This window comes from Papilio xuthus, unplaced genomic scaffold (genome assembly GCF_000836235.2).
Source record: "Papilio xuthus unplaced genomic scaffold, Pxut_1.1 DF827570.1, whole genome shotgun sequence".
In the NCBI taxonomy this organism is placed as follows: Eukaryota; Metazoa; Arthropoda; class Insecta; order Lepidoptera; family Papilionidae; genus Papilio; species Papilio xuthus.
The window spans coordinates 3,901,062-3,926,706 of record NW_013531079.1 but is presented as its reverse complement, the minus strand read 5'-3'; the positions used below and the strand labels follow the sequence as shown (position 1 = coordinate 3,926,706).

The 25,645-nt window shown below is 35.9% G+C and overlaps 1 protein-coding gene across 1 annotated transcript; it reads left to right on the top strand.

Annotated features, from left to right (window-relative positions):
• The first annotated feature begins 3,630 nt into the window (after positions 1–3,630).
• Positions 3,631–22,961, top strand: LOC106118583 (regulator of hypoxia-inducible factor 1). Its single transcript, XM_013313250.1, has 13 exons — positions 3,631–3,719; positions 8,276–8,427; positions 8,783–8,953; positions 9,485–9,641; positions 10,457–10,559; positions 11,831–11,918; positions 14,410–14,576; positions 15,473–15,658; positions 18,154–18,333; positions 18,808–18,958; positions 19,500–19,680; positions 22,025–22,167; positions 22,725–22,961. Exons 1-13 carry the CDS (start codon positions 3,656–3,658, stop codon positions 22,923–22,925), a joined length of 1,944 nt encoding a protein of 647 aa, XP_013168704.1. The 5' UTR covers positions 3,631–3,655; the 3' UTR covers positions 22,926–22,961.
• Positions 22,962–25,645: the final 2,684 nt, after the last annotated feature.

Below are 25,645 nucleotides of genomic sequence, written 5' to 3'. Positions count from 1 at the left end.
GGTCACGTACTTAATCCCCTTTGAGTGTATTGGTTTGTCCTTATCCACAAACTGTATCCCAGAAATATATTTATCTGTTATTGCCCAAAGGGATAATAGAAAATGATATCCAAATAACGGATGATCTTTGAATCACAATATAAATATGTTATTAATCGAATTAAAAAAGGAAAAGGTCATTTCTTCACGAGCATGTGGTAACATAAAAAAACGTACAGACGAATTGTACCTCCTTCTTTTTGAAATCTAACAGTGGTAGAGCCCGCTTTAACATCTTCTAACGAATTGTCCCGGCTCGCCCGGTGAAATACCACGACCACACAGAAGACAGGCGTCAAGTGGAAGCTATTCCGCGTTTCGTCTGATGAGTGTGCGTCCCGGAGGCCTTAATTAATCCTCTTTCCCTTCCCACCATTTTTCTTATAAGGAAAGGATGGGAAGTGGAAGTGGACTTTCCGGATGAGAGGATGCATGGAAAGGAAAAATATTTTCTTTCTGTCTATCCCCTCCTCCGTCGATTTAAGGTAGGCAATGCATATGCAATATGCGTATGTCTATGGGCAACGGTCACTTCGCTATTTCAGCGATTTCAGGTGGCCGCTCGCTCGTTTGCCATCTTGTGGTATAAAAAAAAATCGGCTAAAAATTATATGGTAGGATGAGGTCAGGAACTTATTGAAATTGTAATTATATAACTAAGAATATATGAATCAATATCTAGTACTTTTATCAGTATTACCAGTGCATTTTCAAACTCATTTCGTATGCATTACATAACCAAAGCGAAGGAACCTACGAGCTATAAGAGAATGTATAAACACAGAAATGTTCTTTGAATATAAATATTAAGCCATCAGATTAGACCTTTAGGGGATTTTTAAAAATAATTTTTTTAATGCTCTTCTTTGTCAAAAATCTGTGTCTATCACATTTTAAAGTTTGGGTTTTTCTGGTTGATCAGAATACCATAGAGCTCCTATTACTGGTTGTTGGTGAATTCCCGCAGCCACGTCCGTCCACGAATTCCTTCGCACGAACTGTCCCGGCTCGCCAGGCGAAATACCACAACCACACAAAAGACAGGCTTTTTCTTATAAGAAAAGGATAGGAAGTGGAAGTGGACTTTCCGGATGAGGGGATGCATGGGAAAGGAAAATATTTTCTTTCTATGCATCCTCCCCTCCGTTGATTAAAGGTAGGCAACGCATATGCAATTGTGTATGTCTATGGGCAACGGTCGCTTTTTCAGCGATTTCAGGTGGCCGCTCGCTCGTTTGCCACCTTTTGATATAAAAAAATGTATTAATAATTATAAAGTTTGAAAATTATCATTAAAACAGGCCGTTTTATCTTGACTAAGTATCGACTAGAAAAGTTTTTATGCGGAAATATACATAAAAGATAAGAAGGTAGTCATTGTTAAGCTCAGCTTGTACCCTTCAGTAACGTATATCGTTTGCGACAAAATGAGAAAGTTTCCTCTTATCAGATTTAATCGCAGTCTTACAGAGATTATAAGAAGTAATTAATGTTTATTTCAACATCATAAAGAAAATCTTTATAATCCATTCTCTAATTAAAAACTACAGATTTGTTTAATCTATAATAAAATAAAAATCAATTGCTGTTAGTAAGTATCGCTAAAACGCGAGAACAGCTGAAGGAATTTATCTTATCTTGGTCTTGAAATGTTCGTGGAGGTCTAAAGAAGACTTAAAAGTTGAAACAATTGCCAGTAACTAATTCAGCTTGGCGTCAGCTAGTCTTATTTAAAAATTATTTATCGTTGAGAAATATTGCAACAGAAGAAATCTGTAACCTAACTTTTTACTAATATTATAAATGCGAATGTATCTCCGGAAATGGCTCAACGGATTTTTATGAAATTTGGCACAAATGTAGAACATAGTCTGGAAGAACACATAGGCTACTTATTAAGTTTTTTAATTCTGCGCGGACGGATTCGCAGCGATAGCTAATAACAACATAAAGTAAGTATATTAGGTCATTTGTCCTGGTAGTTTTAAGATGTGTGGTTAATAACAGAGAAAATAATTCGTATTCGTCATTTCTCTTTTTTCTTAACTCGCTTTTTGTTCATAGCATTACTTCAGAGTCCAGTTATTCTTTTGCGTAAGCTTTTTTTCGTATTATTCTTGTTTTATTTTTAAACTTGCTTTTACTTGCGATTCTGTCCGCGCAGAATTAATAACGCCATAATAACCTATGTATTCTTCCAGACTATGTTCTATAAGTATGCCAAATTTCATCAAGATCCATTCAGCCGTTCTGGAGATACTTTCAAACATCCATCCATCTAAACTTTCGTGTTTATATTAGTAAGATTAAAAAATAACTTACATTCGCCATGAAATGGACATTTCATTCCTTTAAAGTCGGGTTAAGTAAAACTAAAAAACTAATATTTAATGTCATTATTTTTGAGAAATGATTCGGCCGTGGTCGCAAAATGTGGAAAAGCAGTTTAAAGTAAACTGCGAGCTCAATAGCCGAGTCATGGTCGGCCACCGAATACTTCTGTACGATACGGTGACCAAGCATTTATAATAACTAGGACAAAAATATTTACATACAACTTAAAAGTATTTTACTGAAGGATTACTTTTTTCTCTAGTAAACGTGATATAAATTTAAACCATTTTTTAAATTCTGCGCAGACGAAGTCGCGCTAAAAGATAGTAGAATTATATTTTCGGAAATACTTTTATAAGTATTTCCAAAAATACGTATAAAAGTATTTCCGGAAATATTTAAGTACTTTATTATTAGACGGACTCATAATATACGTCTCAATCCTCAAGCTTAAATTAGGAATGATGTTTTTAGATAGAACATGAATTCTCAGAATTCAAACATTTATTGGTCACCGTAAAGATGTGGCAACAATCAACGCGTTTGCGTTTCGCGGTTCCACAACATTGGTTTATTTGTTCGGTATCGCAACCGACTGGGATGACCGCCATACCCCGACCCTGACCTTACGCAAACAAATTCAATGTTGACCATTGACTTTCTTTATTTACTCTTACTAAATAGTATTAACATCTCCATGTTATATACTCTTGATTACGTAAGTACGGTAGTAATTTAATATATCGTTTGTTCTAATCAAAGATTTAATGGCCACTTTAACAGTGAGTACCCTTAGTGAAGATTAAGTGACTGCAAATTAATCCTTTGATTTTGTCTCTTGCTTATTCTGTAACTCATTTCTTAAAAGAAAGTACAAAATAAAACAAATGAAGACGCACAGATTGTTCTTTTCGTTCCAATGATTTAATCCAGTTGAAATAACGACAAATGAAAATTATCGATCGATGCAAAGCAAACTTAATTCTACTATTTAGTAGCTCGCTTTAAATGTTACCTTCTTCAGAACGAAATTAAGAAACACCCTTCATTGTTGTGTTTAGAGGCGGGCGCAAACGACTAATGAAAATGGTGCTCTATCCGAGTGCAATACCGTGCGTGAATAAGAACTCTCATTCACCACGCGTGCTGTAAAACCGAGTTATCGTCTAATAAATCTGCGCCCTGTGTCATTACAAACCCCCACAACGCGTACGCACTTGCGACATAACTTAATGCTCAACTTAGAAGTAACTTAGCAGTCAGTTGGCAGTGCTTGGACAAAATGTGGTGGTTAGTGTTTTGTATTTTAGGTGTTGCGTTCAGTGAAAATGTAACTGAAGTTAAAGGTAAGATATCATATACTAGAGTTTGTCTTTGACTTTGTCTGCTCGAAATTCAAATATACTCCTATGAACAAATGAGGAGCGACAAAAAATTTAAAAATATTTTTTTATTATAAGCTACGGATGTTAGCGAAATATGATTTCTTTTTGATACATGCAGACAATCTTATTTATTATTTGTATACATTTAATTGCTATGCTATGTTTAACATTTGATTTTAAAAGTAGATTCGATTCCTTAAGTGGATTGTTACGTCAATAGAGGATGAGAAAAGAGAAATGAACAGATGTATTTAGTCGTTTCATAAAATGGCTAAGCTAAAACTATTGATACGAGTTTAGTATTAACTTGAAACGGTATTTACAAGATTGTTCATAGTTAAAATGATAAACATCAGACCACTTACTACAGTGAACAAATATTTCGTAATGCAGTTTCAAAAGCAACGACATTTTATTTTAGTAAACCGAAAACTATTGATTCAATCTAAAGCTGTAGACCGCGACTTCGTTTGCGCGGAATTAAAACAAAATCTTAATAAGTAGCCTATGTGTTCTTCTAGACTATGTTCTACATCTGTGCCAAAAATCAGCGAGATCCATGCAGCCGTTCTGGCGATATGTTCTAACAAACATCCATACATCTTAACTTTCGCATCTATCTTATATATATAAAAGAAAGTCGTGTTAGTTACACTATTTATAACTCAGGAACGGCTTTACCGATATGGTTGAAAATTGGTGAGGAGGTAGCTTAGAGCCAGGAGACGGACATAGGATACTATTTATTATTTTTTTTCGAATTTATGCCTTGAAGAGTTGCTTTTTGTTTAATTTATCTATGTATTAAGTTTTTTTATATATCTACGCGGACGGAGTAGCGGGCGACAGCTAGTTTATAATATTAGTAAGAATGTTTTAAGGAAATCAGAGCGGTGAACATTCTCGACCCATTCCTGTTCATGCTGGCCTATGTTTCGCAACAATTACTTGTTTAGGATTTCGCGATAACTTACTTTCAAAGTACTTATTTAACTTATAAATATAACTTATTACTAATATTATAAATGGGTTTGTATGGAAGTATATTACCAGGTAACTTCAAATCGGCTTTATGGATTTGGATGTTTGGCACAGTACGAGTCTGATAGAATGCATAGGATTTTTATATTATAAAAATTGGAATGTCACAGTAGGATAGATGTGTTTTTATTTTTACATACTCAATAATTTAACAAATAATAACTGCTACAAATTACAAAAACAATGTTAGCCGTTTGTCCACCAACGCCGTCACGGTCACGTCAACGAGAACGAGATGACGGCGTGATGCTAGCGACAATACATTTACTATAGCGACTTGTCTACCGTACGCCCGTCACCCGGCGCCATCATGCTGCTGATATTTCGTGTAGATTAGCGCTACCGTTTAAATGGCGCCAAGATTATGACGGCCTGATTTGCCGGCAATATAAAATAGGTTTGTTCATGTCATCTGGCGTCGTCAGGTCGTAAACGGGCGGTTTTTTTTTAATTTTGTTTATACTCAGTAACACACACGATAACAACTACCGTTGTACCACCGAGATTGTGAATGTGGATGATATTCACGTCATTTTGATATCGGATAGAAATAAGCTCGTGACGTAGCCGGTGCCGGTGTTAGTAGACAAACAGGCAATGACTTTATATAAGTAGGTATAGCAACTAGTACATATATGAACCAAGTAGAAATCTTGTTTAATGCAATAGGTTCCACTTGACTGAGTACCATTCCAAGTTAATGCAACAACAGGATGTATGTCTAGATATATGTTCAATTGCTAATACTTTACGATGACCTCTTTCAACATCTTCAAACTCTGCAGTACCCTCTGATGAAGCAAAGCTAAAGTTTTCTCTAAGTCAGGGCCGGTTTTAGCATTTCCGGCGCCCCCTTTTTGGTGTCGGTAGAATCTTCCAATGCCATCATCTTAGTGACCTTCGCATGCACCCTTTCGTATCCCCCCGCCCGTTGTGCCCGGAGCCCTGGTCAGTCGCCCTAACCTTACTTTACCGCTGTTTCTGCTCTAACCGTGGGTTTCTGAGTATAAAATCTCCGTTTAAGACATATTGTTCGCTGCATTTTGTCAAAGATAAAAGACAAGGATGACGATATATATTTTTTTATATCATAAGGTGGCAAATGAGCGAGCGGCCACCTGAAATCGCTGAAATAGCGAAGTGACCGTTGCCCATATACATACGCAATAGCATATGCGTTGCCTACCTTCAATCGACGGAGGAGAGGATGCACAGAAAGAAAATATTTTCCCTTCCCATGCATCCTCTCATACGGAAAGTCCACTTCCACTTCCCATCCTTTCCTTATAAGAAAAAAGGTAGGAAGGGAAAGAGGACTAAATTAGGCCTCCGGGACGCACACTCATCAGACGAAACGCGGAATTGCTTCCACTTGACGCCTGTCTTCTGTGTGGTCGTGGTATTTCACCGGGCGAGCCGGGCCGATTCCTGCGTAGATGTTAAAGCGGGCTCTACCACTGTTAAAAGATATATTTTATACGGAAATTTTACTGTCAGAAACCCATGGTAATGAATCTGGATATTTTAACATTCGTAACATAGTTGCGGATAACATTTTTCATCTAGACAATATTATAAATGGCAGAAATAAATGTATAAAATATTATATATACAATTCACAACTTTTCACCGTATTTTTTATTTTATTATAATCAAAAGAAGCATTAACTAAATGAGCAACCTTTTTCATGAAAAAATATCAATTTAATCTATGGTTTCCTCGCAAATGAAAATGAACTTAGAGGCATATGTAATAGAGATTAAAATTGCTTAGGAAAAATTCAAAACGGCAATTACGTTTATGTTTGATTGTAGGCGTGTAATATGAGGACTACTCTACGGTTACGGGACTTAAGCACAGAGTAACTTCCGATAGACACTTCTTACTAAGGTGAATGTTTGGATGGATAGATGTTTCTTTAAAGGTATCCAGAACGGCTGTATGAATCTGGCTAAAATTTGGCATAGATGTAGAAGGTAGTCTGAAAGAACATATAGGCTATTTTTTTTTAGCCAGATAGTTTTTAATATTATGTAACGTAGCTTCTTCATGTTTGCTTATTCTCTTAAGTTGTAGGATTTAAGATATTATGGGTTTTATGTGAATGTAGTTTTCTATAATCTACTTGCTAATATCATATAGAAATATTAAAAAATAGACGTACATTTTTAAAAATAAAAAAACTATTTTGTGTAAAATTTCATTAAGTACTTTTTGTAGTCAAGATATAATTATTATTTTGTTTTGTACGCTCTGTCCGTAGCTATTCTGTATTTAAGTAATAAAAAGTTACCTTCATATAAGATCAGAAACCCGCGTGCTAAGATATCTCTTTATCATAGAACTTTATAAATGAAAAATACATTTAATATTGTTTGATGAACTTATTACGTTTATTAATAATAATATTTTGCAGAGTAAATAAATGAGTTTCCATTGAGAAAAAATTGAGTATGAAAAGATGTCAAAAATCTCCTTATTCGCGGTTTCTCATTATGTTGGCAAAAATTGTAGGCAAAATCAGTATTGGTAAATACTTAGTAGTGCTTTTGATATATACGCTATAATTCCGTGAATACAGAGATTTCATTAGTATTTTTATTAGTGATTCAGATAATGATAAAGTCGAAATTATTTTGTTTAAATAAGTTCTTAAAATTTATAAATATTCATCATCATCATCAGCTCACTATACGTCCCCACCGAGGGGCTCGGAGCCTACCCTAAGTTAAGGGTGATTAGGTCATAGTCAACCACGCTGGCCTAGTGCGGGTTGGTTGACTTCACACATATCTTTCAATTTCTTCTCAGATATGTGCAGGTTGCATCACGATGTTTTCCTTCACCGTAAGAACGCGGGATAAATGTACATATGTAAATCGGATATTGAAAAACACATTGATACATGGCGGGATTCGCACCCAGGACCTGTAGATTGCAAGTCAAGTGCTTGGCCCCTGAGCCACCGACGATACGATATATAAATATTAGAAACAACAAATGTATTTTATATTCTTTTTGACAGTATCAAGTTTCAATTTAAATTAAAGTTTAAAAACGAATTTTGGAAATATTTCTTGGCTTCTTTACGAATTGTCTATGGTTTCTTTTCTTTCAAACACGTAACTGAATACAGACGCTAATAGCTAATCGGCAGCTAAACATACTTTTAGCTTGAATGCCTTAGAGAATTTTGCGTAACAACATAGTACTAGAACTTCTCTTATTTAAGATATCGTAACTTTAAGGTTTTTCAATTGGGTACCCTTCACATAATCTCTAAATTGCCAAAGGGCAATACCTTTGACGGTGAAGGCCACTTGTTAAGTTAAAGTTACCCTGGATAAATGACGAAAGACCTGAGAGTGCTCAAAGTCCAAGACTGAGTCCAGATACCCGATGAAGTGGATGCACTCATTCTCATGGGACTCACGTTTGGTCGCTGTTATAATAATTTCGATTCTCACATCCACAGAAGATGTAACAGAAATCTTCGACTACCATTCCATGCCGGCGTTGTCAGAACTGGATGACTTCGATATTTGCTTAAAGAAACCAGACGCGGTCTACTGCATAGTAGACTTTGAACTTCTGGAAGACGACACACCGCTCTACCAGTTTATAAAGGTGAGAGAATCAGGGTTTAGTATTTTTTTCTTTTCTGTCTTTAATATTAATCATTTTATCTTCTCATTTTAATGAACGATGAACTGTAACATGCTTGATAAAATGTAATTAGGGACGAGATTCAACTAATTCTACTGACTTTTGATAGGGATAGAGAGGAAGTAACGACAAGTAACGTCATGAGAGAAGAGTCAATATTAATGCCACGATGAGAAGTTATTTCGCATCATGTTGTCTTGTGTACCCTCCGAATCTAAAGAGTTCTTAGTCATCTGATAAAAATCGACACTAAGCTACCCTACTTCCATCTTAAGTGTAGTCAATACGTGGTTCTAATTATCATATTATCTTTCAGAATTTCTCATCTATATCGTACACAAATTACAAACATAGTAAACTACACCGCGGTGTTTGCGGCTCCCAGCACTGCGGTCTGAATGTCAGCCATGCGAATATCACGCAGTCTACAGCGGATGCACTAAAACAGTGCTTCAATGCAACAATACATCAAGGATATGGTTTACAGGTACTTTTTGCGCATTAACTGATGATTTTAACTGACGACATGACATGTAAAATCTTATTGTCCCTTTGACACAATTCAAGTAACCCTGAAGGGTGGGTAGAGGGCACGAATCTCCAAACAAGGCCATTGCGTGGCCAACTACACAATCCATTTTGACCATTTCATGAGACGAGTGACGACCTGCATCGCCGCCTTTTACTCCCACAAATTCACACATTTCTTTCAAACTTCTCTGCCGATATGTGCAAGTTCACGATGTTTTCCTTCACCTTGGTACATGGCGGGATTCGAACTCTGGATCTTATTATAAGTAGACGCCATTTTCATAAGTTTGACATATATGTTTTTTTTTATATCATAAGGTAGCAAACGAGCGAGCGGCCACCTGAAATCGTTGAATTAGCGAAGTGACCGTTGCCCATAGACATACGCAATTGCATATGCGTTGCCTACCTTTAATCGAGGAGAGGATGCACAGAAAGAGAATATTTTCCCTTATATGTATTTGTTATTATATGTATTTGTTTACAGGTGGATTCACTATCAGTGCGTTATTGTAAAACTCAAGCAGATAGACTACCGATTGATTTCTTGGATTACTTCATTGGAGCCATTTTATTGATACTTTTATGTATCAACCTGGGATGTTCCGCTTACCATTTCTTCTGGCCAGCCGAGAAAGGAAGAGGTAAGTGAAAGTTTAGCAATACTACTTTTGATTTTCACTGTCCAAACACATGTATAGAAACATATTATCATGGTATCTATAAAAAAAGGCATGTTTTCTGATTTGTGGTTGACGATCAAGTGGCATGAATCCTCCGTAATAGTAAAACGAGCGTTTCCCAAAGACATCCATAAGTTCAGATGCGTTGCTTACCTTTAATTGATGTAGGTGGAGATGCACAGAAAAAGAATATTTACCCTTTCTATGTGTCCCCTACTCTATCAAATAAGAAAGGGATAGGAAGGAAAACAGAACTAAAATCTAAACTAGTCCTTCGACACCAATACTCATCAGACGAAACTCGGAATTACTTCCACTTGACGTCGTGTCTTTTGTGGCCGTTGTTTAGCACCGGGTGAGCTGACCCATTCGTGCATCAGATTATGTTGTTGCTCTCGCCAACCACTGTTGAAGATGGTGTAAGATTTTCATGATGTATATTATATTAGGAGCGTCGGTGGCTCAGTGGTCAAGCACTTGACTTGCAATCTGGAGATCCTAGGTTCGAATCCCGCCATGTACCAATGTGTTTTTCGATTTCCGATTTACATATGTACATTTATCCGACGTTCTTACGGTGAAGGAAAACATCGTGATGCAACCTGCACATATCTGAGAAGAAATTCAAAGATATGTGTGAAGTCAACCAACCCGCACTTGGCCAGCGTGGTTGACTATGGCCTTAATCACCCTTCACTTAGGGTAGGCTCCAAGCCCCTCGGCGGGGACGTATAGTGAGCTGATGATGATGATATTATATTGTTTTAAATCAACAGGCAACAGATTCATGTTGGCTTTCTGCATTCAAAAGAATTGGAAAGCACTCAAACATGGAGGCAGTGCTGATGGCGGTATATTCAAATGTTTCCAAGCTATGAGGTAATATAATATTAACCTACTTGTTTTCATACATATTTACTAATTATTTTACAGAGTTATTGAGTTATTATGTAAAAAAGAAAAATTACAAACAAAGCAAGTTCATCCTCAAGGAATTCATCATAATCTGTGTAGGGATTCAGAAATATTTAAGGGACAAATATATTACTAATATTATAAAGGCGAATGTTTGGATGGATGGATGTTTGTTTGAAGGTATCTCCAGAATGACTGTGATCTTGCTGGAAGAGATGTAGAGTAAAGCTTAGAACATGTAGGTTACTAATTACTTTATTCATACCACGCGGTGGAAGTCGCGGGCGACAGTTAGTAATAAATATTTTTTTTTATTATTTCATAAAATGCTGAATTTTACCTTTTATTTTAGGAATATGGTTATGAATAAATTTCTACGAAAAAAAAACTGTCAGTTAACTTGTCAATAACTGCATGTCACGCACAACTTTGTACCCTTTTTTACCTTTCCTAAAAAAAGGTTAACTCAACACTGTTAGGGAAAAATTTATTATTTTTATTTACAGTCAAAGAATTAAATTTACTACTAGTATCGAATTAGCTCAAGAAATTGTCACCGTAAAGGACTAACAGAATTATATTGCTAGTAGAATTGTAAAATAACGTATGTTAAGAATTTTACCGTGGCTTTATCTCAAATTATATAAACTTACACAATATAACATTACTTAACCTAGATTTTATAAAATGTACGTAAGTCAATTACAAGTTAATGCCACTTGAACAAAGTGCTAAAGTACATAATATTACAACTTAAACAAAATAAATATATAATCTTGCTTTGGGATCGGATAAGGATCATCCTGTATTTACAGTTAGTTTATTACGTAACCGAATGGCATCTTTTTTAATAAACAGACATTTAGTTTCTTGGTAATAGAAGATTACATAAGAAATAAAGACTGTAATAATCAGTAGTCCGATTCATTTTGAACCTATTTGACGTTCGAGTAAAGTTCTGGAAAGATCCAAAACTATCCGCTACGTCAACGTAGGATTTTCAGTTCATAGTTCGTCGAATTTTAAAATATTAATGACACGGAACGTGTTAATTAATATTTTATCTTACTAATATTATAAATGCGAATGTTTGTATGGATGGATGGGTGTTTGGTTACAAGATATCTCAAGAACGGCTAAACGAATTGCGATGAAATTTGACATGATGTAGAACACAGTCTGAAAGCACACATAGGCTACTAATAAAGTTTTTTCAAAGCTGTTTTTTTTTACAGATTTTATACCATGGTGATGATACTTGGACTTCACTCTATGATCTTTATTGGCTATGGTTACACGGCAAATCCTGAGTTTATTGAACACGTGAGTCAACCTTTATATACTCTGATCAAGACGACTAACCGTTTGTGAGACCAAATACCCTTTGACATATTGATATCTCTGTTATATCAAAGATTGTACCGAAGACATTATTTAGTCCTCTTTCCCTTCCGACCCTTTTTCTCATAAGGAAAGTATGGGAAGTGGAAGTGGACTTTCCGAATAAGACGATGCATGGTAAGGGAAAATATTTTCTTTCTGTGCATCCTCTCCTCCGTCGATTAAAGGTAAGCAACGCATATGCGTATGTCTATGTGCAAAGACACTTCGCTATTTCTTGTTTCGCTTTGCTTGTGGTCGCTGCAGGTCTCAAGTTGTGGGTTATAGTAGAATCGTTTAGAATTCTCCGTTAATATACATATATAGTTCACAATAATTAATTAATTTAATTTGTAGTTATAGTTGTTTTTAAATATGTGAAAATATGGGGGCGCTAAAAAAATATTTATTCTCAAAGTGGACAGTAGATAAAATAAGTTTGGGAACCACTGGTATAGACAGTGGAACAATGTATTTCAACGATGAAATTCAATGTATTCAAGAATAGCGCATTGAATTAATTTAAAGCGATATATTATGATTACGAAATATTTGTTGCAAACCGGTCGTCCATAAATAATATTTATCTGTACAACGGATTGCAAGCAGTAATGCAGTAACTTATTACTCTAGTGTTTAGTTCCCATTATGTACTTTCTAACGTAAACAAGATTTTTTTTACATCATAAGGTGGCAAACGAGTGAGCGGCCACCTGAAATCGCTTAAATAGCGAAGTGACCGTTGTCCATAGACATACGCAATTGCATATGCGTTGCCTACCTTTAATCGACGGAGGAGAGGTTGCACAGAAAGAAAATATTTTCCCTTTCCATGCATCCTTTCATTCGGAAAGTCCACTTCCACTTCCCATCCTTTCCTTATAAGAAAAAGGATGGGAAGGGACATTGGACTAAATAAGGCCTTCGGGACGCACACTCATCAGACGCAACGCGGAATTGCTTCCACTTGACGCCTGCCTTCTGAGGTCGTGGTATTTCACCGGTCGAGCCGGGACAATTCGTCGCGAAGATGTTAAAGCGAGCTCTACCACTGTTGAATACTCATTACTCTTACTAATATTATAAATACGAATGTTTAGATGGATGTTTGTTTGAAGGTATCTCCAGAACGGCTGAATGGTTTGCGATGAAATTTTAAATACATATAGAACACAGTCTGTAAGAACACATAGGCCACTAATTATGTTTTTTTTAAATCTGCGCGGACGGAGACGCGGGTGACAGTTAGTATTTTATAAAAGAAACGCGACCGTTTGCGCATTTCAATTTTGGCTGATATTTACTTTCTGTAGATGTTTTTATGAAATTAATTTAATCAAAAAAGAAATGGGTTTGTTTATAAGTTAATTTAGGAAGAATGAAATTGGAATTCCCGAAACAAGACAAAATGGAAAGTTATTCTGAATGTTTGGATGGATGGATGTTTGTTACTAGGTATCTCCAGAACGGCTGAAATGATCTTTGACGAATGAAACTTGGCACAGATATAGAATTTTGTCTGGAAGATCACATAGGCTACTAATTAAGTTTATTAACATCTATTCATCCAATTTATAATATTAGTAAGAAGTAAGATAACAACTAGTCGCATACCGGACGCATATTTTTACGCAATTGCGTGCATTACTCGTTTTACTTTCGTGCTGTTAAGGAAAATTACTTGTTCGTTACTATTGCGGTTATGTTAACCAACTCTTAAGGAATCATGTTTGACATTGTGAAATTCGTTGCAATACGTATGAGTTACTTACAAGAATAAAGGCGGGTTACATGGAGCGTATTATTTTAACTAATGTTTAATATATGTTACACTAGCTGTCGCACGCGACTCCGTCCACGCGGAACTTAAATAAAAAAACTTGATTAGCCTATGTGTTCTTCCATACTGTATTCTTCATCTATGGAGAATCTCAGCGAGATCCATGCAGCCGGAGATACCTTCAAAGAAACATCCATCCATCCATCCATCCATCCAAACATTGGCATTTATAATATAAGTAAAATTGTTAATTTCACATAAAGAACGTTTCGCCTTCTTTCTTAAAGGTATGTCCGATTGTTAAGAGACTGACCTTACTAATATTAGAAATGCGAAAGTTCAGATGGATGGATGTTTGTTAGAAGGTATCTCCAACACGGCTGTATAGATCTTGCTGAAATTTGGCATAGATGTAGACCATAGCCTTAAAGAACATTTAGACTACTAATTAAGTTTATTTTTAATTCCGCGCTGACGTAGTTTACAGCGGTAGCTGACATATAAAAGTGAGTTTTTATTGAGTACAGCCCTGTACAAAATATAATAGTTGTTTCTGTTTTTGTCAAAGGAATTAAAAGGGATGACAATATATTTTTAACCTATGTTTCATCAGTGGAAATCCACCGTATTAATATGTATTCATTTGTTTTTCAGTCGTACGACGACTTCTTCAAATCTTTGCTGTTCAATGCACGTGTTATCGTGCAAATATTTTTTGTAATGGGCGGCTTCCTGATGGCATACAAGATGTTTTTATATGCGGAGACACATCCTTTCAGTTTTAAGACGATACCCATGGCTATTGTTAATAGATGGTTTAGGTAAGTATTTTCTTAATACTGTTCTTGTAACATAATTTAACATTTAACTTTAGTATATAGAGTAGAACGATGATTATCAGAATCAAAAAGCACTGGGGTCGATTCATAATAGAAAATTCGGATAATCGGACATTATACTGGCAAAGAAAAACGAACTAGAATAAAACTGACAATTTTACAATAATGTTCAGTTGAACATCTCAGAATAAGTTGCAACCTCATCAAGTCTTAAAAAAAATATATAGGGTGCCTTGTTGAACAGTGAACCAAAATTTTTTTCTAAGTCATATAAAACTTGTTAGAAATTATATTAAGAATTTCGTTTTGGTGTAATGGTTTAAGCAATTTATACAGTTTCTCATATTCAGGTTACAGAGAGCCAGAGAAACGAATAAAGAGCGTAAATGAAGTTTTTTAAAAAAAGAAAATTGGCTCACTGTGTACTATAGGTAGTGTACACTGAACCACCTGTATTTCAACAGTGAACCACTATTTCGTTATCAGTAAAAATCCTGATTTGTGAAATGTCACCATCAACTTTTTTGATAATAGCCTTACTATAAGAATTACTTGGTTTTTATATTACGCTTAGAACCGATTCGGATAATTGACGATTTGATTAATCGGCGTTCAACTGTAGATATATTTAAAAGTTCTGTTTTTTCTGCTTTGTCGCTTTTAAAATTAAATCGTAAATATTTTTTTTATATCTTACTAATATAATACAACATAAACTTTAGCCTTGACATATCAAGAATCCAGAAATAGAAATGCTTTAAAAATTACGGTGCGATAGAAATAAATAATAATATTTGTATTGATAAATATTAATACCGTGTTCTATTATGATATTAGCGCCATCTAGTTTCTTTACAAAGAATTAAATCATTTTTCAGATTGATGCCAGCTGTGTTAGTAGTGATGGGTTTAGCGATGACGTGGGTACCACATATGGGTTCGGGTCCGATGTGGGATGCTGTAGTGAAGAGGGAAAGAGACATATGTCGCAGCAATTGGTGGCAACTTGTCATATTAATGCCTAATCTGTTTCCCTTCGAACATTTATGCATGCCACAAGCTTGGTGAGTTATTTTCATTATAGCAAAACAATTATTTTTCTTTTATACCGTTAGGAAGAAAATCCGAAAATGTAGCAGTGTAACCCAACACTACCCTAACTAATATGACGACGTTTGTGTCCCCTCATTATTCATGGACACTGGACTTTGTAACGAAAGCACGTCCGTCATTCGCGCCAAAGCGTTCTAATTAATCTTATATATAAAATTCTCGTGTCATAATTTTCGTTCCCATACTGCTCCGAAACGGCTTGACCGATTCTCATGACATTTTTGTGAGCATATTGAGTAGGTATGAGAATCGGCCAACATCTATTTTTAATCCCGCGCGGACGGAGTCACGGGCGACAGCTAGTAATATCTAAAAATACTAAAGTAGCTGTCGCATGCGTAACGTCCGAGCGGAATTAAAAAAAAAACTTAATAGCCTATGTGTTCTTCCAGACTATGTTTTATATTTATATATGCCTTATATTATAGAAGTTCAGCCCTTTCGGACAAACATCCATACATCTAAACATTCGCATTTATAATATTAGTAAGATTAACGGTTCAAAATTCCACCAATAGCTAAAATGAATATACATCCACACCAATATTGAGTGTCATAAGCCAACCACTAAAAAGAATAAAATTGGAATCATCATCATCATCAGCTCACTATACGTCCCCACCGAGGGGCTTGGAGTCTACCCTAATTAAGGGTGATTAGGCCATAGTCAACCACGCTGGCCATGTGCGGGTTGGTTGACTGACTTCACACATATCTTTGAATTTCTTCTCAGATATGTGCAGGTTGCATCACGATATTTTCCTTTACCGTAAGAACGTAGAATAAATGTAGATATGTAAATCGGAAATCGAAAAACACATTGGTACATGCTTGACCACTGAGCCAATTGGAATGTCTGTATGTAATATCAAAACAGAAATCATATTTCTCGATCATGAAGTATTTGCTCTACTCATAACGTAAAAAATAATTGTTACGTTGTCTGTCTGACTAATCTCTAAAACGGCTGGATCGATATTACAAAGACTTATTGGAAAGTAACTAACGTGCGCAGAACTTAGGCTTTTTTTCTGATCTGACGAAGCCGCGTGCAACAGCTAGTATTAAAATTCCATCAACGAAATTTACACAATACACATCGTGTCAATCTCATTTTAAATGTACACCATAGCACTATTTCATGGTCAGACAGACCACCAAACAAACCTTGCACGTGTAGTTGAGCAATGCCAAAAGGGGACATCTTGATACGACAAATATCACATGTAATTCGTACATGTATGTCTGTCTTAAACAAGTAATGTTTTTATGTATACTGAATAAAGGAATCGTCTTCACGTAATTAAAAAAAGTAATTAGTTCCCTATGTGACAGCGACATCTATGCAGCCGTTTTGGAGATACAAAAAAATAAAAACTATCCATATAAAACTTTGCATTTATAATATTAGTAAGATTTGAAATTTCCTAAACATTCATAAACACAAAAATTTATTTCACAAGACGCAAATTATATAAATAGGAAATAGCAAACTCATAAAATATCTAAACAGTATTAGAATACTAAACTTAATTCTAATAAGTCAGAATGACCGAGTTTTCTTTGCCAATTTCCCGATGAATATTGCGTATCGGGAGATACGTTCCGACGCCGCATGAAACCATATGCGGCCACGTACGGCCATATGCGGCCACGTCACTGCAATTTCATGCAGACTGACCACAAATTGCGCGCATATTCGAGTCACATTTGCAATCGTTCAATCGTCTTTAAGGCAATTGCTTTCTATAATACTGTGTCGTTAAGCATCGGATTTGGAATCTTAAGCTCGAAGTTCAATCCTGACCTTGTACCAATAATTTTGAATTTTGAATTTTTATGTACACTAACTGTCGCTCACGACGCCATCCGCGCCGAATAAACAAACATAATTAGTGACCTATATGTTCTTTCAGACTATGTTCTATATGTATGCCAAATTTCATCGAGAGTCGTTCAGCCGTTCTAGAGACACCTTTATCAAACATTCATTTAAACATCTTAAAAATGCGAAGATTAGTTATATTTATACGACCTTTTTACGGCGAAGGAAAACATCGTGATGCTGCATATATCTGAAAAGAAATTCAAAGATGTATGTGTAAAACCAACCCGTACTGGGCCAGCGTGATTGACTATGGCCTAATTACCCTTAACTTAGGGTAGGCTCCGAGCCCGTCGGTGGGGACGTATAATGAGCTGATGATGATAAAACAGAGATAACAATAGGATTCAAACGGAGATTTTGGTATCAGAACAACAAGTTTAATCTAAACTTTTTGACAATATAGTCGAACCGGGACAAGGATTCTTTCTTACCCGAGTTCCCTGCTTATGCAAGTCGTCCGTTGGGACCGAAAATTGACTCATCTTATAGATTTTTCACTCTTATCCAGGTTTGACTTTACAGTCATCAATCTTGTTACTAACTTATCCGGAAATTCAGGTACCTCGGCACCGACACCCAACTCTTCCTGATGACCTTGGTGGTGCTGTTGGTGATCTGGCGCTGGCCGAGGTCTGGCATACCAGTACTGTCAGGAGTGATGGTCGTCAGTCTTCTGATACCATTCCTACAGAGTTACTTCATGGATCTAATGCCGATTAGAGTCAGCATATTCCCAGAGTAAGTAGACTTTAAATTTCCTCATCATCCAACTTTCATCTACTATCCTATTCTTTTATAGGTCTTTTCCCATAAGTATCTATTCTTCTTCTTCTAGTGCCTCTTCAGTCTTGAAGGTTGGCCGGTTGGAATATGTGGTTCTGTCAAGTGCAAAGTGAAACAGTTCCTCCGCTGGCTTATTCCGGTCTACTCTCTAATATTACGTAGCCACGACTTTTTCCTATGTCTATCTATCATCAACATCTAAACTATATCTTAAGGTCTTCGTATAGGCAACGTAAATCTTCGCTGGCGAGTTCAGTAGCTAAGCGACTTAGGCAATATTACGTTTATTAAACAGCGCGCGTTGCCGACATTTCTGTCATGTTTAGAGGACCTTTAACTATGAGCATTATTTTTCTGCTTCATATAGCATTGTCTTCACTCTATGTTTTTGCTTTTTCATTATATATATATATTTGTATTCATTTTCAGATCGATTCGTGATATCTTTGGCTACAATGATACATTCTATCACGCTTACGTGTCGGCTCAAGGCAACTGGGCTGGTTATCATCTCGGAGTATTAACTGCTTACTTTTATCATAGAGCTCAAGCGGAAAAGTGGAATTTAAAGGATTCGATGGTAAGAAGAATTGTCTAATTTAAAAGTAATAAATATATAGTAGTATTAGCTGTCGCCCGCGACTGCGTCCGCGCGAAATCAAAACCTAATTAGTAGCCAATGTGTTCTTCCAGAATATGTTCTACATCTATGTCAAATTTCATTAAGATTCATTCAGTCGTTCTATAGATACCTTCAAACAAATATCCATCCATACAAAGATTCGCATTTATATAATAATATTAGTAAGATTTGTTTAGTATAATAATATAGATTTAAATGCTTTTCAACGTAAAATAATCGAAGATGGAATTAAAATATCGCTTTAGCTTCGAACAAAGCAGTCCCAATTTTTGGTTTAATCCTTCAAGTGTTCTGACTCTCTGATCTGATAACGGATTAGTTTCTTTTATACTTTGGACCTAATTTTCAAACCAAAAGCTAAATCAGCTAACTTAGAAGCAACAAGGTTTATCGAACGCAATGGCAATTTAAGATTTATGCATTGATTCTTGAAGATCTTTGATTTCATCTTTTCAGTGCTTATGTTTTTTGTTTACAGTTTTTGAAGCTATTGTTCGTGACCTCAATCCCTATCGCTATGGGTACAGTACTAATGGGCTGGGATCTCCACCATCGTCGTGCGTCTGCCTTCGAGTCTGCTATATTCAATGCCCTCAACCAGAACTTCTTTGCTCTTGCTATCTGCGTCTTTATCATTGGCTGCTTCTATAGATGCAATAGTAAGTATATTTTTTACTATAAAATATTACGTTTTTTTAATTTACTAAAATTTTTGTACCGTGACAACTAAGCTTTATGCTTGTGCTAGGACAATGTTTACAATAATAGTTGAATGACGGGATTCGAACCCCCGACCACATGATCGGAAATTCGACCCCTTACCACTAGGCTATTGACGCTTCATTTTTGTCAAATAAGTCTTCGTATGTACTGGATGTTACCTTAGAAGCATGTTGAGGATAGTCGAGACGACTTAAGTCGTGTAGTGTCGTGTCTTCATAGAGCAAAAGCAGACACCAGTTTTTGGATCAATAAAATTACTCGAGAAGACAACAGAGACGTTTCCAAGCATCTTATCTTGAGTTTTTTACGCAGAAAAAATAGCGTATATCGTAATATATAATGAAGTAGATACAACCCTATTTCGCAAAATAGGGTTGTACTTACTTCATTAATTTATAATTAATATAGAAATTTGATTATAAAATGACAATACAATTATAATAAGGGTCTCTAAGATAAGCAGTAAATTATATTTTACATCAATTTTTAGGCAAGTGTAAAAGATTACTCGAAATCCTGGATAACGATAAAAATTGGCAATGAGATCCTTTCTGACTTTCCCTGTATAAAAAGTTGGTAATATGGTAGGGTGTCAACCTCGTGTAGGATATCCAACTTCAATGAAAAGTTATGGAAATTCCTGAAAAACCATCAAATTTATATTCGTTTAGTACATTATGTTAAGTATTTTTTAAAGCCCATGTTGCAAGACTTAGGGTCCTTCAAGAAGCGAGCTTATCACCACCACAAAGGCCGGTAATGCATCTGCGGTTCCTCTGGTATTGCTGATGTCCATGGGCGTCGTTGAACACCTCGGTGTTCCTGCTGCTCGTTTGCCCCCTTGTTATAAATGAAATGTAATATTGCATATAATCTGTCTGTTACTTTCTCGAATAGATATTAAAGTAAAAGAATAAAAAATCCTTTGTTTAGTGTTTAAATATTATTCATGACATTTATATGGAGTTGTAAATAACTCTGATTTATTACAAATAAAAGAAAATGGATCCCGAAAACTATGGTTACCCTACATTCAAGGTACCTGTATTAGCATTCTTTTACGTGTTCAGTATAATACTGAACAAGGAATTTTGTTTATGTTAATTTATACGAGCTTTATGTATTTGCTGATAATCGAAAGTCCCAGAATTGTTTGTTGACAATCTTTCTACGTATATAAAGATCTTATTTGATTACAAATTATGTTGATTACCATCTGTCGCCCGCGACTCAGTTTTCGCGGAATTAAAAAAAATAGTAGACTATGTATTCTTCCTGACTATGCTCTATATGTATATCAAATTTATTCGACATTCGATCTGGAGATACCTTCAAACATCCATCCATCCATCTAAACATTCGCATATACACGCATTTAATAACATATTATGTCCATTTTACTTCTAGCTAATATTATAAATACGAATGTTTAAATGGATGTATGTTTGTTTGAAGGTATCTCCAAAATAGCTTCAAAGATCTCGATAAAATTTATCATAAAAGTATAGCATAGTCTGGAAGAACACATACTTATTAAGTTTTTACATTCCGCGCAGACGGAGTTGCGGGCGACAACTAGTATTTTATATTATACGAATAATAGCTCACAAATACTTGTATATTAAAACAAAAGTCATCCCTGTCATTATTTTTGAGAAAACAGATATTTTTTTAGTACACCCTTCTTCTCCTTCTTTTTCGTATTCTTCATTACTGAAGGTCGTGCTTGTCTTGATACGCTTTAACGGCTGTCAACCAGCTGCCTCCACGCCGTCCTGTCTTCGGCTTGTCAGGGCAGTCGTAATATTAAGTCCCAATATAGCCTGCACTCTTGTACACCATTTTTTATCGTGGGGAAATGCCTTTCGCATACCATCCTTGCGGGGACAAAGGTGGTTATGTCGGGCTTGCACCGACTAAAACTCCACGGTGGTCGCCGCCGGCGCTAACAAGGGGGGAGGCGGGATCTCCGTACGGAACACAACCGCCGCCCTCCAACGCCTAGCTAGTTTTGGGTCCAGCTCCATCGTACTCTTAGGTTCGACCACCTTCTTAGGGCCGCTTGAGCGTTAAGGAGCCCACCCTGAACCCTCGCAACCCAAGTACACCCCTTACTCTTGTACACCCTAGCCGTAGATTAATTATAAGTTTTATCCTATTGTCCTTGTAATATGACTATATGATTCAGGGTCAGTGTCAGTCAGTCCATCTTCAAGGTCCACGACCTGGATCTATTGGTCCTATTTATCTATCTAATTCTATTATAATCGTTTGTTACAGAAATCTACGTGAATTCTGTGGAATGGGGACCTCTGCAGCCACTCGGCAGACTTTCCTACTGCGCGATGTTGCTCCACGCGACCGTACTCAGGACATACGGCGGCCAAATGAGGAGGTCCTTCTACGCTACGGATTATACTGCTGTAAGACTGTCATTTTATTTTGGTGGGGTTATTTGATCCCGTTCGATAAAATGTTTTTTTCTACTCTACATAGTGTTGTTTTTCTTCTCTTTGTCGTTAATTCGCGTGTGTCTTAAACTTTTATCACATACCGTTCCTCCTTAAAGGAGTTTTAAACTATAATACAATTAAAAAAAATATAAGTCTAAAAATTTAAATATGTTAGATATTATTAGTTAGAAAACTTGGCGGCGCTCAGTAGCTGCTGACATGAAGGCAATTGGGCTGACATGGCCCGAAACCAAACGCAGTGCCCAAGATAGAGCGAAATGGCGGCGCACTGTCGACGCCCTCTGCCCCACTACGTTGACATATGACTTTAAGTCAAGTCAGTAGTTAGAATCCTTTGGCACGAATGGCGCGCTTTCGTTACAAAGTGTCAAAATGATTAGTGAGAGGACATGAACGTCGACATTTTAGCAAGGCTAGTGATGCGCAAAAACACCGGCACATCGGATTGACTTCCTAACAGTATGTTGAATTAAAAACAAAAAAATAAATTCACTGTAATTTTTCAGATCATGCTTTTCGCTGGTATCGTTTGTACAACTTTCCTCTTCTCTCTACCACTTTATCTCTTCGCGGAAGCTCCAGCATGTCAATTGCAGAAGATACTCCTAACTCCTAGAAGACCACAGAAGGAAGAAGACGCCAACGGTAACCAAGTCAAGCCTGGCATCTCCACAGTTTCTGTGTCCACTGTTTCCACGCATATTTAAATTAGATTTACTTCTAGAAAATTATTTTCTTTACATTCGAAGGCTACTCTTAGGTTTTATTGTTCGATAATTGCTTTAATAATGTTAAGTAAATCGTAATTAAGTTTTAAGTACTTTATTAAAAATGTAATGAGTCAAATTATCTTTTGAGGTATATTTTTACCATATTTTTATAAATAAAAAATTACCTTTTTAATTTAATCTTTTTCTTTTAACTTGATAAACTTATTTGTTATACCACTAGTTGTCGCCTCCAACTCTATCTGCGCGGAATAAATAAACATTATTTAGCCAATGTGTTCTTCCAGACTATGTCCTAAATCCATGCCAAATTTCGTCTAGATCCGGTCAACCGTTCTTGAGATACGTTCAAACATCCATCCATCTAAACATTCGCGTTTATAATATCAAGTAAGATTAGTAATTTAGTAAGATTTCTATTGATGACAATTAAAAAATAAATTAAATTTTAAATGTACTCAAAGAATTATAAAATCAAAATTTATAAAGTTTACCATCTTACTAATATTAAAAATGCGAATGTTTGGATGGATGGATGTTTGTTTGAAGGTGTCCGGAACGACTACATGGATACCGCTTAAATTCCGCGCAGACGGAGTCGTGAGCATCCGCTAGTTAGCAATAAAATTACGTATACCAAAATACCCGGACATCATTTGACGTGGAACATCATCAAATATTCTGTCAGTGTAAAACCAGTGCAAAGCCTTCGATGACAGTTCGCTAAATGAAAATAACCCACATTTTGTCGAGGTTAATACTAAAATGATAGATGGTCATAAAATGACAAAGAAATATGAATCTAGAGAACACTGCTTTAAATTGGCAAAGTTGCCTTTGTACCGTGAATTTCTATTATCCTAACTCTTTCTTATTAATGCGAGTGAGGAGGATGGCTATATCTTACTAATGTAAATGCGAATGTTTAGATGGATGTTGAGTGAGGACGTTGTGTATGGAATAACTGTGTGAAAGAGGATATGCGTAAGGAGGTAGATTCGGATATGACGGCTGATAGAGATGTATGGAGGAGTACATACTGTGCCGACCCTCAATAGGGATAAGGCAGGTTGATGATGATGTAAATCACATCGAAAAAGACATTGGTAAATGGCGAGATTAGAATCCTAGGCCTGCAGATTACAAGACAAAACTGACGCTATTATTACTACGCTTTACTCTGCCAAATAATAACACATACGCTTTCCTTTGGGACAAGTTGCATACAAATATTAGCTACGTTGTGTTTGATAAACAAGCTAGTTGCCAATATAAGCATTATCGTATCCTAACTCAATATACGAGTGTCAGTTGCACAATTATATTTAACGATTGCCAATTATTAGATTGTTGCATATAAATTAAAACATTATACAGTTCCATGATCAGTTTTCATTGTGATATCACGAATATTTATATATAAAAATCAAGTTATATAAAGCACGCGGTCGAAATAATACCAATCCCACTCACCCTGATGAAGCGCCCCCAATGGGCTCGAAACTAGTCGGTGCGCGACCGGACGAATATACGTTTTAGCCGTTCTTATATAAGTTTATTATAACGTCTCAAGAAAGTTTGAATAATATAAAATTTTAATATCTTCGCGCGAATTGGCCCGGCTCGCCCGGTGAAATACCACGACCACACAGGTGTCAAGTGGAAGCAATTCCTCAATTTAGTCCTCTTTCCCTTCCCACCCTTTTTCTTATAAGGAAAGGATAGGAAGTGGGAGTGGACTTTCCGGATGAGAGGATGCATAGGAAGGGAAAATATTTTCATTCTGTGCAACCTCTCCTCCGGCGATTAAAGGTAGGCAACGCATATGCAATTGCGTATGTCTATGAGCAACGGTCACTTCGCTATTTCAGGTGGCGGATCGCTCGTTTGCCATCTTATGATATATAAAAAAAATTAGCGCGGACGGAGTCAGGGGCGACAGCTATTATAATGTTTTGAAAGATATATGTATATGGCATTTTTAGTTTATACGTTTTCGTAATTATTTGATGCGTTTTTTTGTGTTGTATTAAAGGTTTTGCGTTTTAAGTTAATAATTATAGTTATTTAACTTGGGATGGATGTTTGTAAGACGATATCTCCAGAACGACTTTATGGATCTCGCTGAAATTTGGCATAGATGTAGAACATAGTCTGGACGATGTAGGCTGCTAATTAAGTTCTTTTTTAATTCCGTACGGACGGAGTCGCGGGTGACTTTTCGTACGAAATATTTTGTTCATTAAAATTAATAAGTAATTTTAATTATGTGATTATTTTGTTAGTTACTTAATTTAACTTTTTTTGCATAGATAGTTGTTTTTTAATGTTTATAAATTTCTTTTATATGTATCGAAGAAGTATATTATCATATAAATTGTGTGACCTTTTGTATTTTGAAAGTTTTATTGGTAAATCAGAAAAATATCTTTCTTATAGTTACTTAGTAATAACTTTGGTAGAGAAACCCAGTAAGGAGAAAGTTTGGAAAGGGCCAATATACAGTGTATCGATAAAAAACAATATCTCTAAGTACTAATATTATAAAGCGGAAGATATTGTTTGTTTGTTTGTTTAAACGCGCTAAACTTGGGAACTACTGGTCCGATGTGAAAAATTCTTTTTTTGTTGAATAATCCATTTATAGAAGAAGGCTTAAGGCTATATAACATTACGATGCAACCAATAGTTTTTAATTC